Genomic DNA, 14,817 nt, shown 5'->3' on the forward strand with positions numbered 1-14,817 from the left:
CAAAAACCTGAACAACACTAAAATACAGAAACCTGAGCAACACTAAAATACAAAAACCTGAACAACACTAAAATACAAAAACCTGAACAACACTAAAATACAGAAACCTCAGCAACACTAAAATACAAAAAGCTGAACAACACTAAACTACAAAAGCCTGAACAGCACTAAAATACAGAAACCTGAGCAACACTAAAATACAAAAACCTGAACAACACTAAAAAACAAAAACCCGAGCAACACAAAACTACAAAAGCCTGAACAACACTAAACTACAAAAACCTGAACAACACTAAAATACAGAAACCTGAGCAACACTAAAATACAAAAACCTGAACAACACTAAAATACAAAACCCGAGCAACACTTACATGTAACTACAAAAGCCTGAACAACACTGAAATACAAAAACCTGAACAACACTAAAATACAGAAACCTGAGCAGCACTAAAATACAACAAACCTGAACAACACTAAACTACAAAAGCCTGAACACTGAACACTAAAATACAAAAACCCGAACAACACTAAAATACAAAAACCTGAACACCACAAAAGTACAAAAATTTGAACAACCTGAAACAGCAAAACAGAACTGGAAAGAAGGAAACTTGAAATGTCAACTTGAGTGTCTCGTAAACAAAAATTTGCATCTTTCGATTGTTAAAAAAAAAAGTTAAAGGGGACCACTAGACTATCAGGAAGACTTGTTTATCTTGTGTTGCATTGAAAACACATGCTGTGAAGTGCCTCTAGTAAAATGTGTTAGATTTTTCATATTTTCATTAGTTTCAAGTCAACATAAATGAATATTTGTGAAATTGTATTGTGTACCATCAGTGTATTTATCATCTGCATGGTTGAAAATTGGTAACTATTCTCATGAGAATGGATAACACTTTCTAAGTCTATCAAAGTGATTCTCTATCATGAATTCAGCAGCTCACAGAAATTGTTTACAAGCCCCAGTTGGCAAGTACAGGAAACTGTACTTGTGAAGTGGTGTACACAGTAATTTATGTGACCATACATCATAAAAGCAACAAAAAGTTGCACACACTAGTTTTGTGTCAGGGCCAAAATAGGTGAGATGGGTCAACCTACAGTGTAGTTAATCTTCAGTTTCTCATAGTTTCTGAAGGAGCAAAATTTTAATCACATTATGGTAAAGTTTGGGATCATAAAATGAATGGGAAATTGTGTTTCTTGCATTTTTTCTGGAAAGCTTTTTTTAATAGAAAAGTGTGATTAGGTGTCTCTTAGAGTCCTCTTTTCATTTCTAAATTAAACCATTAACACACTCTTCACTTTCAACTCTAATATAAAAGGATGGTGTTACTGCTTTGATAGGCAGTGTTAGTCATGGATAGAATGTGTTATTAGAGCATGATCAATTCCAGCGTAATATGATAATCTCTTCATTCAATTCCAGCGTAATCTGATAATCTCTTCATTGTTTGAGTTTCACATCCTGGTTTTTTTTTTTTTTTTTTTTTTTTTTTGTCCCATTCATTACACAGTTAGCATGGCTTGGTAAGATGAAGCGCTTAAATAGTTCCTATACTTTACGGCCTCTTTTCTCAGTGAACACTTTTCCAGAATTTATGTTTTCTTTTCAGATACAATTGTAGGTAAATAGGAAAGTCCATTTGACTGGAGTTATACATCATTTTAAAGCTTAAAGTCTGCTCTTAACAAAATCTGTCCTTAATTAAAAATCCATGGCTCATGACTTTTTGTTGGTGTTGTGGTGCAGGATCACATACACTGTATGTGGAATCTTATTTGGTGTTTTGTCATGAATGTGAAAGAAAGGCAGAGATGTGTTAAGGATTTGTCCATCTTGGTTTTCCCCATCAAAACCTAACATGTCACTGTTATTCACACCTACTTGCAGTAGATATCAGACACTCTGTTTCATGTCTGAGATAAGGATTTGTCCATCTTGGTTTTCCCCATCAAAACCTATTACACATGCCACTGTTATTCACACCTACTCGCAGTAGATATCAAACTCTCTGTTTCATGTCTGAGAGTAAAAAAAACAAACGAACATCTTATGACTCTTAAAAAAACCCAACACTATGTGGATACATAGATGTATCAGCTCCTCTTTCCACTTCCACTTAAGACATGCTTGTATTGACTTTAACCATTGAGGATGAGTCCTGAGTATACTCGGGCAGGTGTCTATGGGAAATGCGTGTTGTAGCAAAATCAGACCGTCTTCAACGGGTTACATAAGTGTCAGTCATATTTTGTGATTTTATGTTTATAGAGTATTGATATTAGTCTGTCTTCATCTGAGTGAAGATCCGGCAGTACCAGTATGTGAATACTTTGGCCTGTTTCTTCAAGTCTGTTATCCTTGCATAAGGCCAATCTTATATTTTGTTCGAGCCAAAATAAGATAACGTGTCGTTGTATCGTCCAACATGTTACAGAATGGTAAGGAAAAAGAAAAGTGCAGATGATAATTTCTCGTTGTATCTTCTTGGATCACTTGGCTGCAGGCTGCTCAGATAAAGAGCATGGTCGATGCCTACGTGTTGGACCTGGAGAAAGATTCGCTGCATGTGAGAGCCATCCAGGACTACATCACTCGAGAGACCACCCTCCTCAGCTTCCACAAGGGGGACATCATCAAGGTCACCGGCAAACATCACGTCACCGACCCAGGTAAGGCTTGGCTGTTAGCGATGGGAATTGCAAATTATAAAGAGACTCTACCACAACTGAGGAGTGATTTTGATAGGATGGCAGACCAAAAAAAAAAAAAAAAAAATTGAACAAATGATCACAACTCTACATCTATATGTGACCCGCCACATTATAAGGATCCGAAAGTTACTGATGGCTGAGCCAAGAAAATAAAGTTTGAAGTCAGATCATGAAAATCGGTCACAGCCATCAAATATATGTTTTTGGAATAATGTTGTAATCTAATGTTTTGTCTATCATCTGCCGAAATTTCAAAGCTAAATGATCAAAGGAAATGCAAGAAATTGGCATACAGTGAACCCCGTTATAACGAGGTCCATGGGACCGGCGATATTACCTCGTTATAACCGGTACCTCGTTATAACCGTATGCATCAAAAACAAAGAAAACATAAGCACGACGTCATAATATAACCATCAATGAAAGTTAAGAACATGCTTTGCGTTGTTATTACACAATTATGGATCATTATTATTAAGAGAATAAAGGGAAATTATTTGTGAATTAGGCAAAAAAGTCGGGGTTGAAATGGGTTAATTCTTTATTTTTCTTCCGAAAATCTCTTCGCATAATAGTTGCACATTATGCTCTTGAGAAGTATAGGGGTATAAAAATCAGATTGTATAAAATGCGTTTGTTAAGTTTTTCTAAACACCAGCGCAAATAAAGTAACATGCATGCATTGTTTACCGTAACTTGCGAGGTATTTTTACGCTGTTGGTGTCCAGCGGGAATGCGATGTTTTCATGAATCATTTCGGATGTAACCTTATACAATGTATGATCATTGCGACCGAAAGGATTAAAAATGCGTTGTTTATTTTCTTCCGGAAATCTCTTCGCCTCGTGTACATCCGTTCCTGAAAAATATGCGACAGGATTGAATTTCGAAGGTTGTGATCCTTTTTACGCAAATCTGTACCTCGTAGACCATTCTGAAAGAATTGAAAAATCTTCATTGTGAAATGTGTTGTTAAAATTGTGATAATGAACAAACCCAAATCTATTCAAATTGTTATCCCATGCGTTTGTTTCTTTTTATGAACACCGATTAAGTAGCTTAACATGCGTTATTCAACTATTTTTACGCTCCTGTCACCCGGCGATATCGCGATGATTTCAAAGTAACATTCATGCGTCGTTTACTGTAAATTGCGAGGTATTTTTACGCTGTTGCTGCCCAGCGAGAATGCGATGATTTCATGAATCATTTCGGCTGTAATTTCATACAATGAATTATCGTTGCGCCCGAAGGGATTAAGAAGCGTTCTTTATTATCTTCCGAAAATCTCTTCGCGTTTTGTACATCCGTTCTTATTAAAAATAGAGTCAAAAGGGGCCTGAGCTTTCGATCCTAGCAGAATCTTCGTCAGAGGCAAAATGACAAACATGCAGGGAAAGCAATCACATATAAGGACTTTATACAACAAGAACAGACAGGGACAAGCTGGGTACACAGAACAAAGAAACAAAGGAGAGGGAGGTCATGGGCAAGGAGCCCAACAGGTAAAAGGAGGGGGATTAAAGCAGGAGGGTGGACAGACAATAGGCAGAGGAGAGGGGACAGACAAAAGGCAGAGGGGGGTCAGTGATGATCATGAGGATCAGGGAGGCAACCAATGAAGGAAAGGATGAATAGGGAGGCAACATCAAAGAAGATAGGGAACACCAGAGGGATAAAGAAAGGGAAAGAGTGAAAAAAGCAACAGCAAAAGGAAGGGAGGGGGGGGGGGGGGCTGAGCAAACAGTGAGCCCTGAAGGTGTACCAGGAGGAGGCAACAAGGGGAAGAAATCAAACATATCAAAGTGTATACATATACACACACAGTAATAATAATGACAATGAAATAACAGTAATGAAAGAATGTTGATAAAAGAAATAAAATAAAGCACATATGAAAAACTGGGGGAGAGAAAACTGTATACATTGTAAGTACACAAAAAGCAGGCAAGGCAAGATAAGCACAAGTATGTGTAAACAAACAAAACCAGGTGTGTGTGTGTGTGTAGGTAGAAAAATCTGTATAAAAGAGACTCGGACTAGAGGAAGGAACCAATTGGGGAAAAAAGGGTCTGCAAATGGAAAAAGGCACAAAGAAAGAACAAAATGAAATTGAAAAATGAAAAAGCGAATAATAATGGTAATAATAATAATAATTTAACAAAAAAAAAAAAAAAAAAAAAATGTATACACTTTGATATGTTTGATTTCTTCCCCTTGTTGCCTCCTCCTGGTACACCTTCAGGGCTCACTGTTTGCTCAGCCCCCCCCCCCTCCCTTCCTTTTGCTGTTGCTTTTTTCACTCTTTCCCTTTCTTTATCCCTCTGGTGTTCCCTATCTTCTTTGATGTTGCCTCCCTATTCATCCTTTCCTTCATTGGTTGCCTCCCTGATCCTCATGATCATCACTGACCCCCCTCTGCCTTTTGTCTGTCCCCTCTCCTCTGCCTATTGTCTGTCCACCCTCCTGCTTTAATCCCCCTCCTTTTACCTGTTGGGCTCCTTGCCCATGACCTCCCTCTCCTTTGTTTCTTTGTTCTGTGTACCCAGCTTGTCCCTGTCTGTTCTTGTTGTATAAAGTCCTTATATGTGATTGCTTTCCCTGCATGTTTGTCATTTTGCCTCTGACGAAGATTCTGCTAGGATCGAAAGCTCAGGCCCCTTTTGACTCCATTTTACTCCATTGGCTCGCCCTTATTGGATAAGCAGTTTTCAGCAGCTTTTTTTGCTACTTATTAAAAATAAGCGAAAGGATTGCCTTATTCAACTATTTTACGCTACTGTCACCCGGCGAGATCGCGATTTCATTATTATTTCGGCTATAATCATACACTCATATTTGCTAACCAGCAAAAGAACTGGAAATCGGGAATACAAATGGAAAGGATATAATGATGAGTTGCACACGCATTCCAATTTCCATTGTTTTTTTTTTTGCCAGGAGTGTTGCTACATGAAAAGTTTTTGAGTACGTTATCTTTTTTTCCCTCGTTGCGCTGTGGTTTGACCTATAACATCACGCACGCAAATCAAATGATTATGTTTAATAATTTAGTAGGAACATCGGAGGGTATTAATGTGTCTTATCGCGTGGATTAGAAGAAAGCATGGAAGGAACCGTTCTCTGCAAAACGGGAAAAAGACATGATGGATAGCGTGAATTCGGTTTTCAATGTTTCGTTTGTCGCGTGTTTGAAAGCGGCAAGTCAAGAAATGGAACCTCGTTATATCCGATCAAATTTCTTATGTTTTTCTTTATCATGATGCACCGAAATTGTCCTCATTAAATCGACATTTGGATACTTTTGTTGTAAGGGGGTCACATATCTTTGCTCTGATGATGCTCAGTATGTTACAGTATGCCTTCCTTGATATGTGAGAAATACAGTGTTTCACAACATTTTGGGGATGATTTTAAAAGACAATGCTAGAGATGATCTGGGTATAAGAAGAATGCAAACTGGAGAGAGGGAGAAAGTATGATAATTACACACTTATGCTTATCTGACACACACAGTATGAATACATCGACATCTAGCTGTTGACATGATTATCCGAGATAATTGACCAGTCAATATAATACCCAATGTACTGTACAACCAGTCATTTTTGTGTGCATGAAACTTTTGCAACTTTTATAGGGAGCCAAAATTTGCAAATGTAAAATGCATACAGTGGCAAAAAGGTTCTGGGTACATGCACAATGCATTGAATAATTTGTGACGGTTTCATTCTGCGTAAAAGGCCATCGACTCCAATTATTGTCTTTTGTTCTGAATAGTGAACCCATTCCTTCTGCAATTCTGTGGGAACTTTCAACCCCCCCAAACAGGATTTTTTTTTCCTTTGCCAATCAACAAAGAACAAACAAGTTTCTAATCATCCTGTGGGAAAGAAGTCCAGCAGTTATGTATTATTGTGTATTTCACAGCCAAGATCGATCAGACATGAGGTTTGAATAGAGCATGCATTTTAGCATGTTACAAGGGTACAATAGAGACATCTATACATGTAGATATGAAGTTTGATATTTGATGCCATAGAGAATACTCTGTTTAATTGGGTACTGTTTGGCAGAGCATTACCCGATTAAAGGGAGTACCCGATTATTAAACAGGAAAGCATGTTAATTTATTCACGATGCACCACACACACCTCTCTGCATCAGACACACATTACGGCATATCACTTACAGCCACAGTTCATCTGAAGTGGGTCACACAATAGCCTTAATAGTCAATGACAGTAAAAGAATTCTTCAAACATTAGCATGCAGCCCCGAGTCCTCATCAATAAACATGTGCACACTTCATAAACATCTGCCATTTGGAACCATAGGCATGATTTTTATGCATCCAAATGCAGCAAGGAATCCCGCTCTGTCCTTGTGGGTTTCACGATGATCGAAAGTTGTTTTCAAATAACAGCTTAAAGAAAGATAGCATCTCAATGGAGTTAGTTTATATTTTTGTTTTCATAGAGAGGTAGCCACCATGTCACTGTCATTTTGTGTGTGAAAGTGTGTTGGTAGTGATTATGGTGCTGGTTAAAGGGTTTGTACACCTCGTGCATAAATATGTCTACGTGTACCAGTGATAAGGCCATAATCTGTCGTACACTGCACATTTAACACGTTAAACTGTCAACCCATACTCTCCATCAACTTTCAGCCTCTCACAGTTTCTTCATATCTTTTTTTTTTTTTTTTTTTACACAAATTTTAAAGGCCTTCTGTTGAAAACTATGACAATACTGTAGATCAGGTTAATCTGGACAATTTTTATGCCTCCGCCACGAAGTGGTGCCGGAGGCATTATGTTTTCGGGTTGTCTGTCCGTCCGTCCGTACGTCCGTACGTACATCCGTCCGCATTCGTTTATGCGATAACTTGAGTAATATTGACTGGAATTTTACCAAACTTGGTCCAAGTATGAAGTATGATGGGGCAATTACTTGATTAGATTTTGGGTGAAATCAACCAAAGGTTAAAGGTCAAAGGTCAAGGTCAAATCATGAAATTGTATCTGTTTACGCGATAACTCCAGACTGGATCACGCAAATTTCACGAAACTTTGTCCGAGGATAATATATGGTGGGACAATTACTTGATTGATTTTTTAGTGAAATCGGACAGAGGTCAAAGGTCAAAGATCAAGGTCAAATCCTAAAATTTATCTGTTTATGTGATAACTCAAAACTGGATGGAGCAGCTTTCCCCAAACTTGGTCCAAGGATGATTTATGATAGGGCAATTAGTTGAGTAGATTTTAGTGACATTGGCAAGAGGTCAAAGGTCAAGGTCAAGGTCAAATGCTAAAAATGTTGCTATTTCCCCCATATCCATGCCATGCCCAAAGGTATTTTCTTGAAACTTAGTGTAGACATGTACTACTGCATAAAGATTCTCCAGAGAGAGTTTCATGTCAAGGTCAAAGGTCTAAAAAGGTTAAAGGTTAGGTGAAAATGTTACAATTTCACTTTTCTCGTAGATGGTTCAATGTATCTTCATGAAACTTGGTACATACGCATGTGCTGACTGGCAGGGATTATCTAGGGAATATATGGGTCATGGGTCAATAGTCAGGGGTCAAAGGTCAAGGTCAACTCCTCAATATTTTACTATTTCCCTCATAAACTAGTATATATATACAGTGCTTGCATTATCATTTTTAAAATTCAATATACAATATGTACATGTATTACCTAATGGAGATTCTCTGGGAAATTTCCTGCCAGAAGGTCAAAGGTTAAGGGTCAAAGCAAGGTTTTAATGCAAAAAAAAATCTGTTTGGCACTGTTATTACACTCTTTCTTCATACCTTTAAAATTACTCAATGCATAAACTTATAAAAGGGTCAGTCAGAAGTTAAGTAAAAATCCTCAATTCCCCAAATACATGTACCTGAACTCTTTCATAGACAATTATAGCAAACCTAGTTCAAGGAAAGTGAACATTCAAGATATTTCTGACAAACCTGTCATTTCGATATTTTGCCAGTATAGTACAATGTCATCACACATTGTGAAGACATTGTACTATACACCTATTGGGAGAATCATGCATTATGGCGGAGGCATCAGTCGCCATAGTGACATTTCTAGTTCATTTTGTATCCAGAATGCCTACCCAATTATCCTGTGAATTTAGCATGCATCTGGAACTTTTTTTCCTGCTAGTAAGTCAATTAAACCATTTAGAACTGACTGATTTTGCTATAACACGCATTTCTCATAGACACCTTTCCGAGTATTCTCGGGACTCGTCTGCAACAGGTTAAGCAAGGTACCTGATGAAGTGGTGCCCGATTAAATGGAGAATACTGTATTCCAGGAGTTAATGACACCATACACGTAGTCTTAATTTGAGTGTTAAAATCCTTGTGAACGTGATGGTGAATATCCTGTGTTTTCACAGTAAGCTCTGGAGGCATATTTATTTATTTATGCAATTTGGCTAATTGTGCCATATAAAAGGCAGTGAGCTGGGAGGTAATGGCTTGTTACCATGGCATTTGGATCAACGTTTGGATCAACAATGGTATTCCCAGGCAAGCGTACGACTGTACTTGAGTACACATGTATATCCGGAGATGGCCAATCACGTTTACCTACGTGGCATAACTTAAAGATCCTAGGTACTAGTACATTATGTACCTTTGGGAACAGCTGATTTAAAAAATGTTCAAGATATCACTTGTGATGCATATTTGTAAGTCAGTTGTATCACAAAACATCCTACCATATAAAATTTTTGCAATAAAATCTAAAATATAAGAAGATATCATTATTTTTCTCATTAAACGATAACTGTAGATGGTTTAGTCTGGAAACATTTATTATAACAATTGTTCACATTTTGTATATTTAACTATACTTAAGATTGATTATACTGGTTTAAATTTTTGCATTGGTTGTTTCTATATCCCTAGCTTACATTTTTAAACTATTTTGAAGCATTAATGCTGGGTTTCTGTTATATTTGCAAATATGTTATGCCTTTAACTGACTTGACTTAATTGGATGGATGGTGTGTCTCTTTGCTCTCCTACACTGTATGAGTGATGCTTCTCCAGTTTGATCTTCCCTGGGCTTGATGTTCAGCTTCTTTCAGAGGAATGCCCTCGTCACTTTCAATTTGAACTCTGATCCAGCTGGCTGGTGGGTGTCATAGTGGTCTTTGTTTAGTGAGAAAGTAATTCTTGTAGGCATGGAATGGGAGTCTTATGTGAAAGCATGGGGACTAGATGTCTGAACCATCTCAAGCACCTTATGGATTCTTCATTGGAGGTGGTGGTAGTAAGATGGAGCTCCCGCCCGATTTCCTCATTCCTTATCTTGTCAGTGAGATTGATACATCAAGGATTGTTTGTGAGCATCTCATTTCAAAGGTATCCCATTCATGTTTGTCAGCTTGGCATAATTAATGTTCAGGACTCTACTCTGTTGAAGGCAATTAGAAGGATGAGTACATACTCCAGATTCTCACTTAAATATGACCAACCTATTAATTAACGTGGTTGCTCCAAATAGTGTTTTTTGCCAGCCTGCCAAAAAATGCCAAAGCAACTGAGAAGAGACCAATTGTCTTCTAGCATTTGTACCGCATTAGTTTGCGCGCATTGTTTCATGGATTCTAACAAGCATAAAGACAAAAAATAATAATAGTAATAATAAAATGTAGGTTATGAAGAATTGTTGAATGCACGCAGGGAAGTCACTCATGAAAAAAAAAGAGTTTTCATCCCACCTGAGCCAAAGGCTTGAATAGTCAACTTGCGATCATTCATCATCTGGCATTGGCCCGGTATGTGATCATGTGTAACTTTTTAACATTTTCAGCTTCTTCCTGAAAACCCCTCAGAGGATTTTCACCAAACTTGGCAGGTACCATCCCCAGGGTGATAAGATCTCAATTTATTCACATGGGTCCCATTCATAAAGCCCCCAGATTATAGGATCTTGAAAAATCTTCTCTTGAACCAGACGTGATAAAGTTCTGTTTATAGTGCTTTGAATAAGTTTGTTCCTGGTGGATCTTGGATGCTCCCCATAGTGTCAGAGGATCAAACCATGCAGGGGTCCAATTTGTGCATTTTCATTACCCTAAAAGTGCATGGTCAGGTTTTCACCAAACTTGGCATGTATTTTCAGTAGGATGAGAGAATAGAATGTGTTCATTCAAATGGGTACCATTCCCCACCTGGGGGCCCCAGGGGAGCCCAGAAGGATAAGAAAATTTTTAGAAAGTCTTCTGTGAAATGGGAAATTGCTCTCAGTATTTACACAATGCACATGATAATAAGTGTAATTTCAAGTCTGCTAATGGGAGATCCAGGGGATAGAAGGAGAACTTACAATACTCAGGTGACTGTGATAATGCAGAGTCTCTTCTTGTAGTTTCAGGGTGCAATACCATTTATACTTTAATCATTCTGCTGAGTTTATAGGAATTCAGTACAAAGCAATAGTTAAACACTGTCTTTATCATCCAGCTTTCCCATGTTTGAAATGTGTTTCAATACCCACAAAACACATTTGCAACAGTAAGTCTTTCGGATCATGTTTCCCGAGTTGTTGCACTTCTTGAGTTGTTGCCTTTGTTATCATCTCTATGAGTAATCGATTGGGAAGCCTTGTCACTGCGCAGTTCCATTGCGCAGTGTGACGCATGGAGCAGAGATGTGTAATTGGCAGTGGTTGGCATGGGCAGATCCAAGCTATAAACATGTCTCAAAGTGACGTCGCATTCTAACCTGTATCAACTCTACAGAAATGCATTTCTGGCTCAAACTTGTTTGTGATCGCACCTTTTTTTTTTTTTAAGCATTTCAGAAACACATATCTAACCCCATAATCAAAACAGCTCAGCATTGGCATTTATCAACTACCCAAGACTCCCTAAAAGTTGTTCGGAAACTTTGATTCTGTGTCAGAAATGAGTTAATAATCACACCCAAAGAGAAAAGGATGTTGTTTACTATAATCACTCAGGCATACATTGTATGTAATGGGTAAGCATGGGAGAAGCATTGTTATCATGCTGTTTTGGGTTTTTCAAAGAAAAATTCACCTCAAACATATACTTTGATTCAACGAGTGCAGAATTAAGCACATCAGTGAAGTTTGAGGAAAATTAGACTATCCATTAAAAAGTTTTCAGAGTTTTGATTACAGCTGTGTGCCATCATCATCACTTGAGAAGGCTACAAGAGCTAGTAATTTCACAGTGTCAAAATGTATGGACTATAATAGCACAATACAAATGATGGACCTTGTACTTAGGGCAGATATTGTGAATGTGTGAGAAAAGATTGAGGCATACAATAAACCTTGTCTCTTGGTTGGCTGAGTGCAGCAGTCTGGTTCTTTTGTGCAAAACAAAAACTAGAAAATCTTAGAACGTACATGTGTATAAAGTTGTCACCCATCAGTGATTGTACAGCATTTTACGGTCTGCATGAGTTGGTCTCTCTGTGTGGAATCTCACATTCATATTGATTGGGTCCCAGAGTTGTGCATGATATTTGTGTTGGAATAGATGTGCTGAGCTTTCACAAGGTAGGAGGATGTGGTCTCTTAAAATTTGTTTTGGCCAATAACAGGCCTGTTGTGAAGCCTGTCAAGGTTCTTTCTTTTTGGATCATTGATTAATGCTTTCTCTAACTATCATTTCTGCTCTCTTTTTCTGACAATCTCTTTATATTTCTCTTTGTTGTTTTTATGTCTAACATTTTCTAGTAATGCTTCCTGTACAATTACCAGCATAAGTTGGACCTAAAAATAAAAAGTTGATGTGAAAATGAAAGTTTACTGTTTGTGCATTTTCTTTGAAATGTTACCAAGTTGCATTTTATTTGAGTCATTTCATCTGTTTCTTTTCAGCATACCTCCAACTTCCTCCATCAAATAGGAACAAGAAAAAAAAAATTATAGCTCACATGAGCATTTTGCTCAGGAGAGCATGATGCATTGTGCATCATATACAACTGTACAATTAAACTCTTCACATTTTTCAGCTTCATCTTGAACACTTGGTGGATTTTCACCAAACTTTGCCAGATAGCATCCATAGAGTGATAGAATCTCAGTTTGGGGTGTTGAAAATCATATTCTCTAGAAGTAGAAGTGATGGGACTAGGTTAATGTTAAATATGAGGAAGCAGATTGCAGACTGTAGTTTCAAGTTTGTTCATGGCAGATCAAGGGGTGGGGAGGGAGAGCTGGGCAATTCTGGACCAATTTTTGCATTTTCATCTCCTTGAAAATACATGATCAAATCTGTTGCCAACTTGGCAGGCAATATGGCTAGGGTAATAAAATACAATGCATATACAATATATATATATATATATATATATATATATATATATATATATATATATATATATATATATATACACACATGTATATTTGTAGGACTACACATCACATGGGCACCATGCCTCACCTGGGCAAGGGGGGGGGGGCAGAACCCCCAAATTAGGGATGTTTAAAGAATTTAAAAAATCAGAAATGCTTTCATTATGTACAGTACAGACAGTATTTTGAAGTTTGCGTACATGTCTGATCGATCAGAGGTGCAAACTGTAGTCACCACTCTATCTGTCTTGAACTCTATCTTTTGTTGAGGTTTGCTTGATGGGGGGGGGGGGGGGTTATAATAATAAGGTATTCTTTATCCAGAGTAGCCTCTTCATTGTTGCCACTGCTCTGGCACTAGGGGGTTCTTCTGGAATCATTACCCTAGCATTGCCAAGTACACATTATACACACCTGGGTTTGAGAGGGGCTATGGTGGGTAAAAATATTGAACTTGTCCAAGGACATAAGCCCTGGGTGGTAAGCTGTAATGTTTGGGTACGTGCCGTGGTGTATGGCTGCGTTACTATACGTAGTTTATGGATTAGTTAGATAATCAGATGCAGTAGACAGGAACTTCACTCAATGGTAGTTGGGAGGATAAGTATCATTAGGTGGTGAATCTTTCTGATTTATAATACATGTATATATACAAGCAGTTGCAGAGCGGTTCATGATTCATGTTAGGATGAAGGGGTAATGTTTTGTGGTTAGATTACTTGGGAAGTGGTCAGGTTTTGTTTATGTGAGATTGACCCCTAGCTGTTACAGATGAAAGACGGCCTGAGGCCTACTTTTCGTGGACCGTTTACACATGAGCTTCGGGGCAGGCTCGAGCGACGACGCTCCTCATGGACCCTGTTTACACGTGGGCCAGCCTGATCACGTCGCCTTTCTGTACTCTGCCATAGGAGCGCCCTTTAAGTAAACAAATATTTTGCTCGGTGAATTTGGTTTTGATACTCTACCGCGCTCTTGCCCCTGATGAAGGTTACGTGACCAGTCAACCGCAGCTCCAAAAGCCGGCCTCGGGGCCCTGTACCATTTACACATGTATATAGCCGGGCCGGCTTTAGGCCGGCCATGGCTGACCTCAGACCACCTCCAGAGGTGGCCTGAAGTGGAGCCGGCCTGAGGAGGCCAACCCCACTTTTGTGCCACTGTTTACACCTACGAGAAAGCCGACCTGAGCCGGCCTGAGCCTGGCCTCAGGTTGGCTTTTTCATATGTGTAACAGGGGTCTTTAGTTGGTGAAGAGGTAGTGGTTAAAGGGGATGGCTAGTAACCGATCAGTGGGAATCAGTGGGAATGCTGGAGGATGATTGTTCCAATCCTTGTGGGATTCATTTAAGAGTACATTATATATCTACTGTTGTGTGAAAATTGTTTCCTTCAGAACGGTCTCATTTATATTCAAGTAATGTGCAGATTAATGCCCCGTCACTGACCAGGAACGCTAACATGGAAACATTAAACTGCACAATACTTGAATATTGAGTATTGATCAGTGTTACGTCCCCTCGTGTTTGAAATCTGCATATATAACTCCTCTTTTGAAAAAACCTTCCTTAGACCCAGATTCACTCCAAAATTACCGCCCCGTGTGTAACCTTCCATTTTTGTTTAAAATTTTGGAAAGGATTGTTTTCTCCAGACTTACAGATTATCTCTTGGTTAATAATCTATTCGATCCTTTTCAATCCGCATATCGTCCTTACCATAGCGTAGAAACCCTTCT

At 38.5% G+C, this 14,817-nt stretch overlaps 1 protein-coding gene across 1 annotated transcript in view; it reads left to right on the plus strand.

The window, feature by feature from the left end:
• The window catches only part of LOC140232203 (unconventional myosin-XV-like), a 122,447-nt gene that overhangs the window by 71,462 nt on the left and 36,168 nt on the right, over positions 1 to 14,817 (plus strand). Inside the window, exon 26 of the mRNA XM_072312341.1 lies at positions 2,514 to 2,679. Coding sequence (XP_072168442.1) covers positions 2,514 to 2,679 — 166 coding nt within the window. The remainder of the gene's footprint in view (positions 1 to 2,513; positions 2,680 to 14,817) is intronic.

Source organism: Diadema setosum, chromosome 8 (genome assembly GCF_964275005.1).
Source record: "Diadema setosum chromosome 8, eeDiaSeto1, whole genome shotgun sequence".
Taxonomy (NCBI): Eukaryota; Metazoa; Echinodermata; class Echinoidea; order Diadematoida; family Diadematidae; genus Diadema; species Diadema setosum.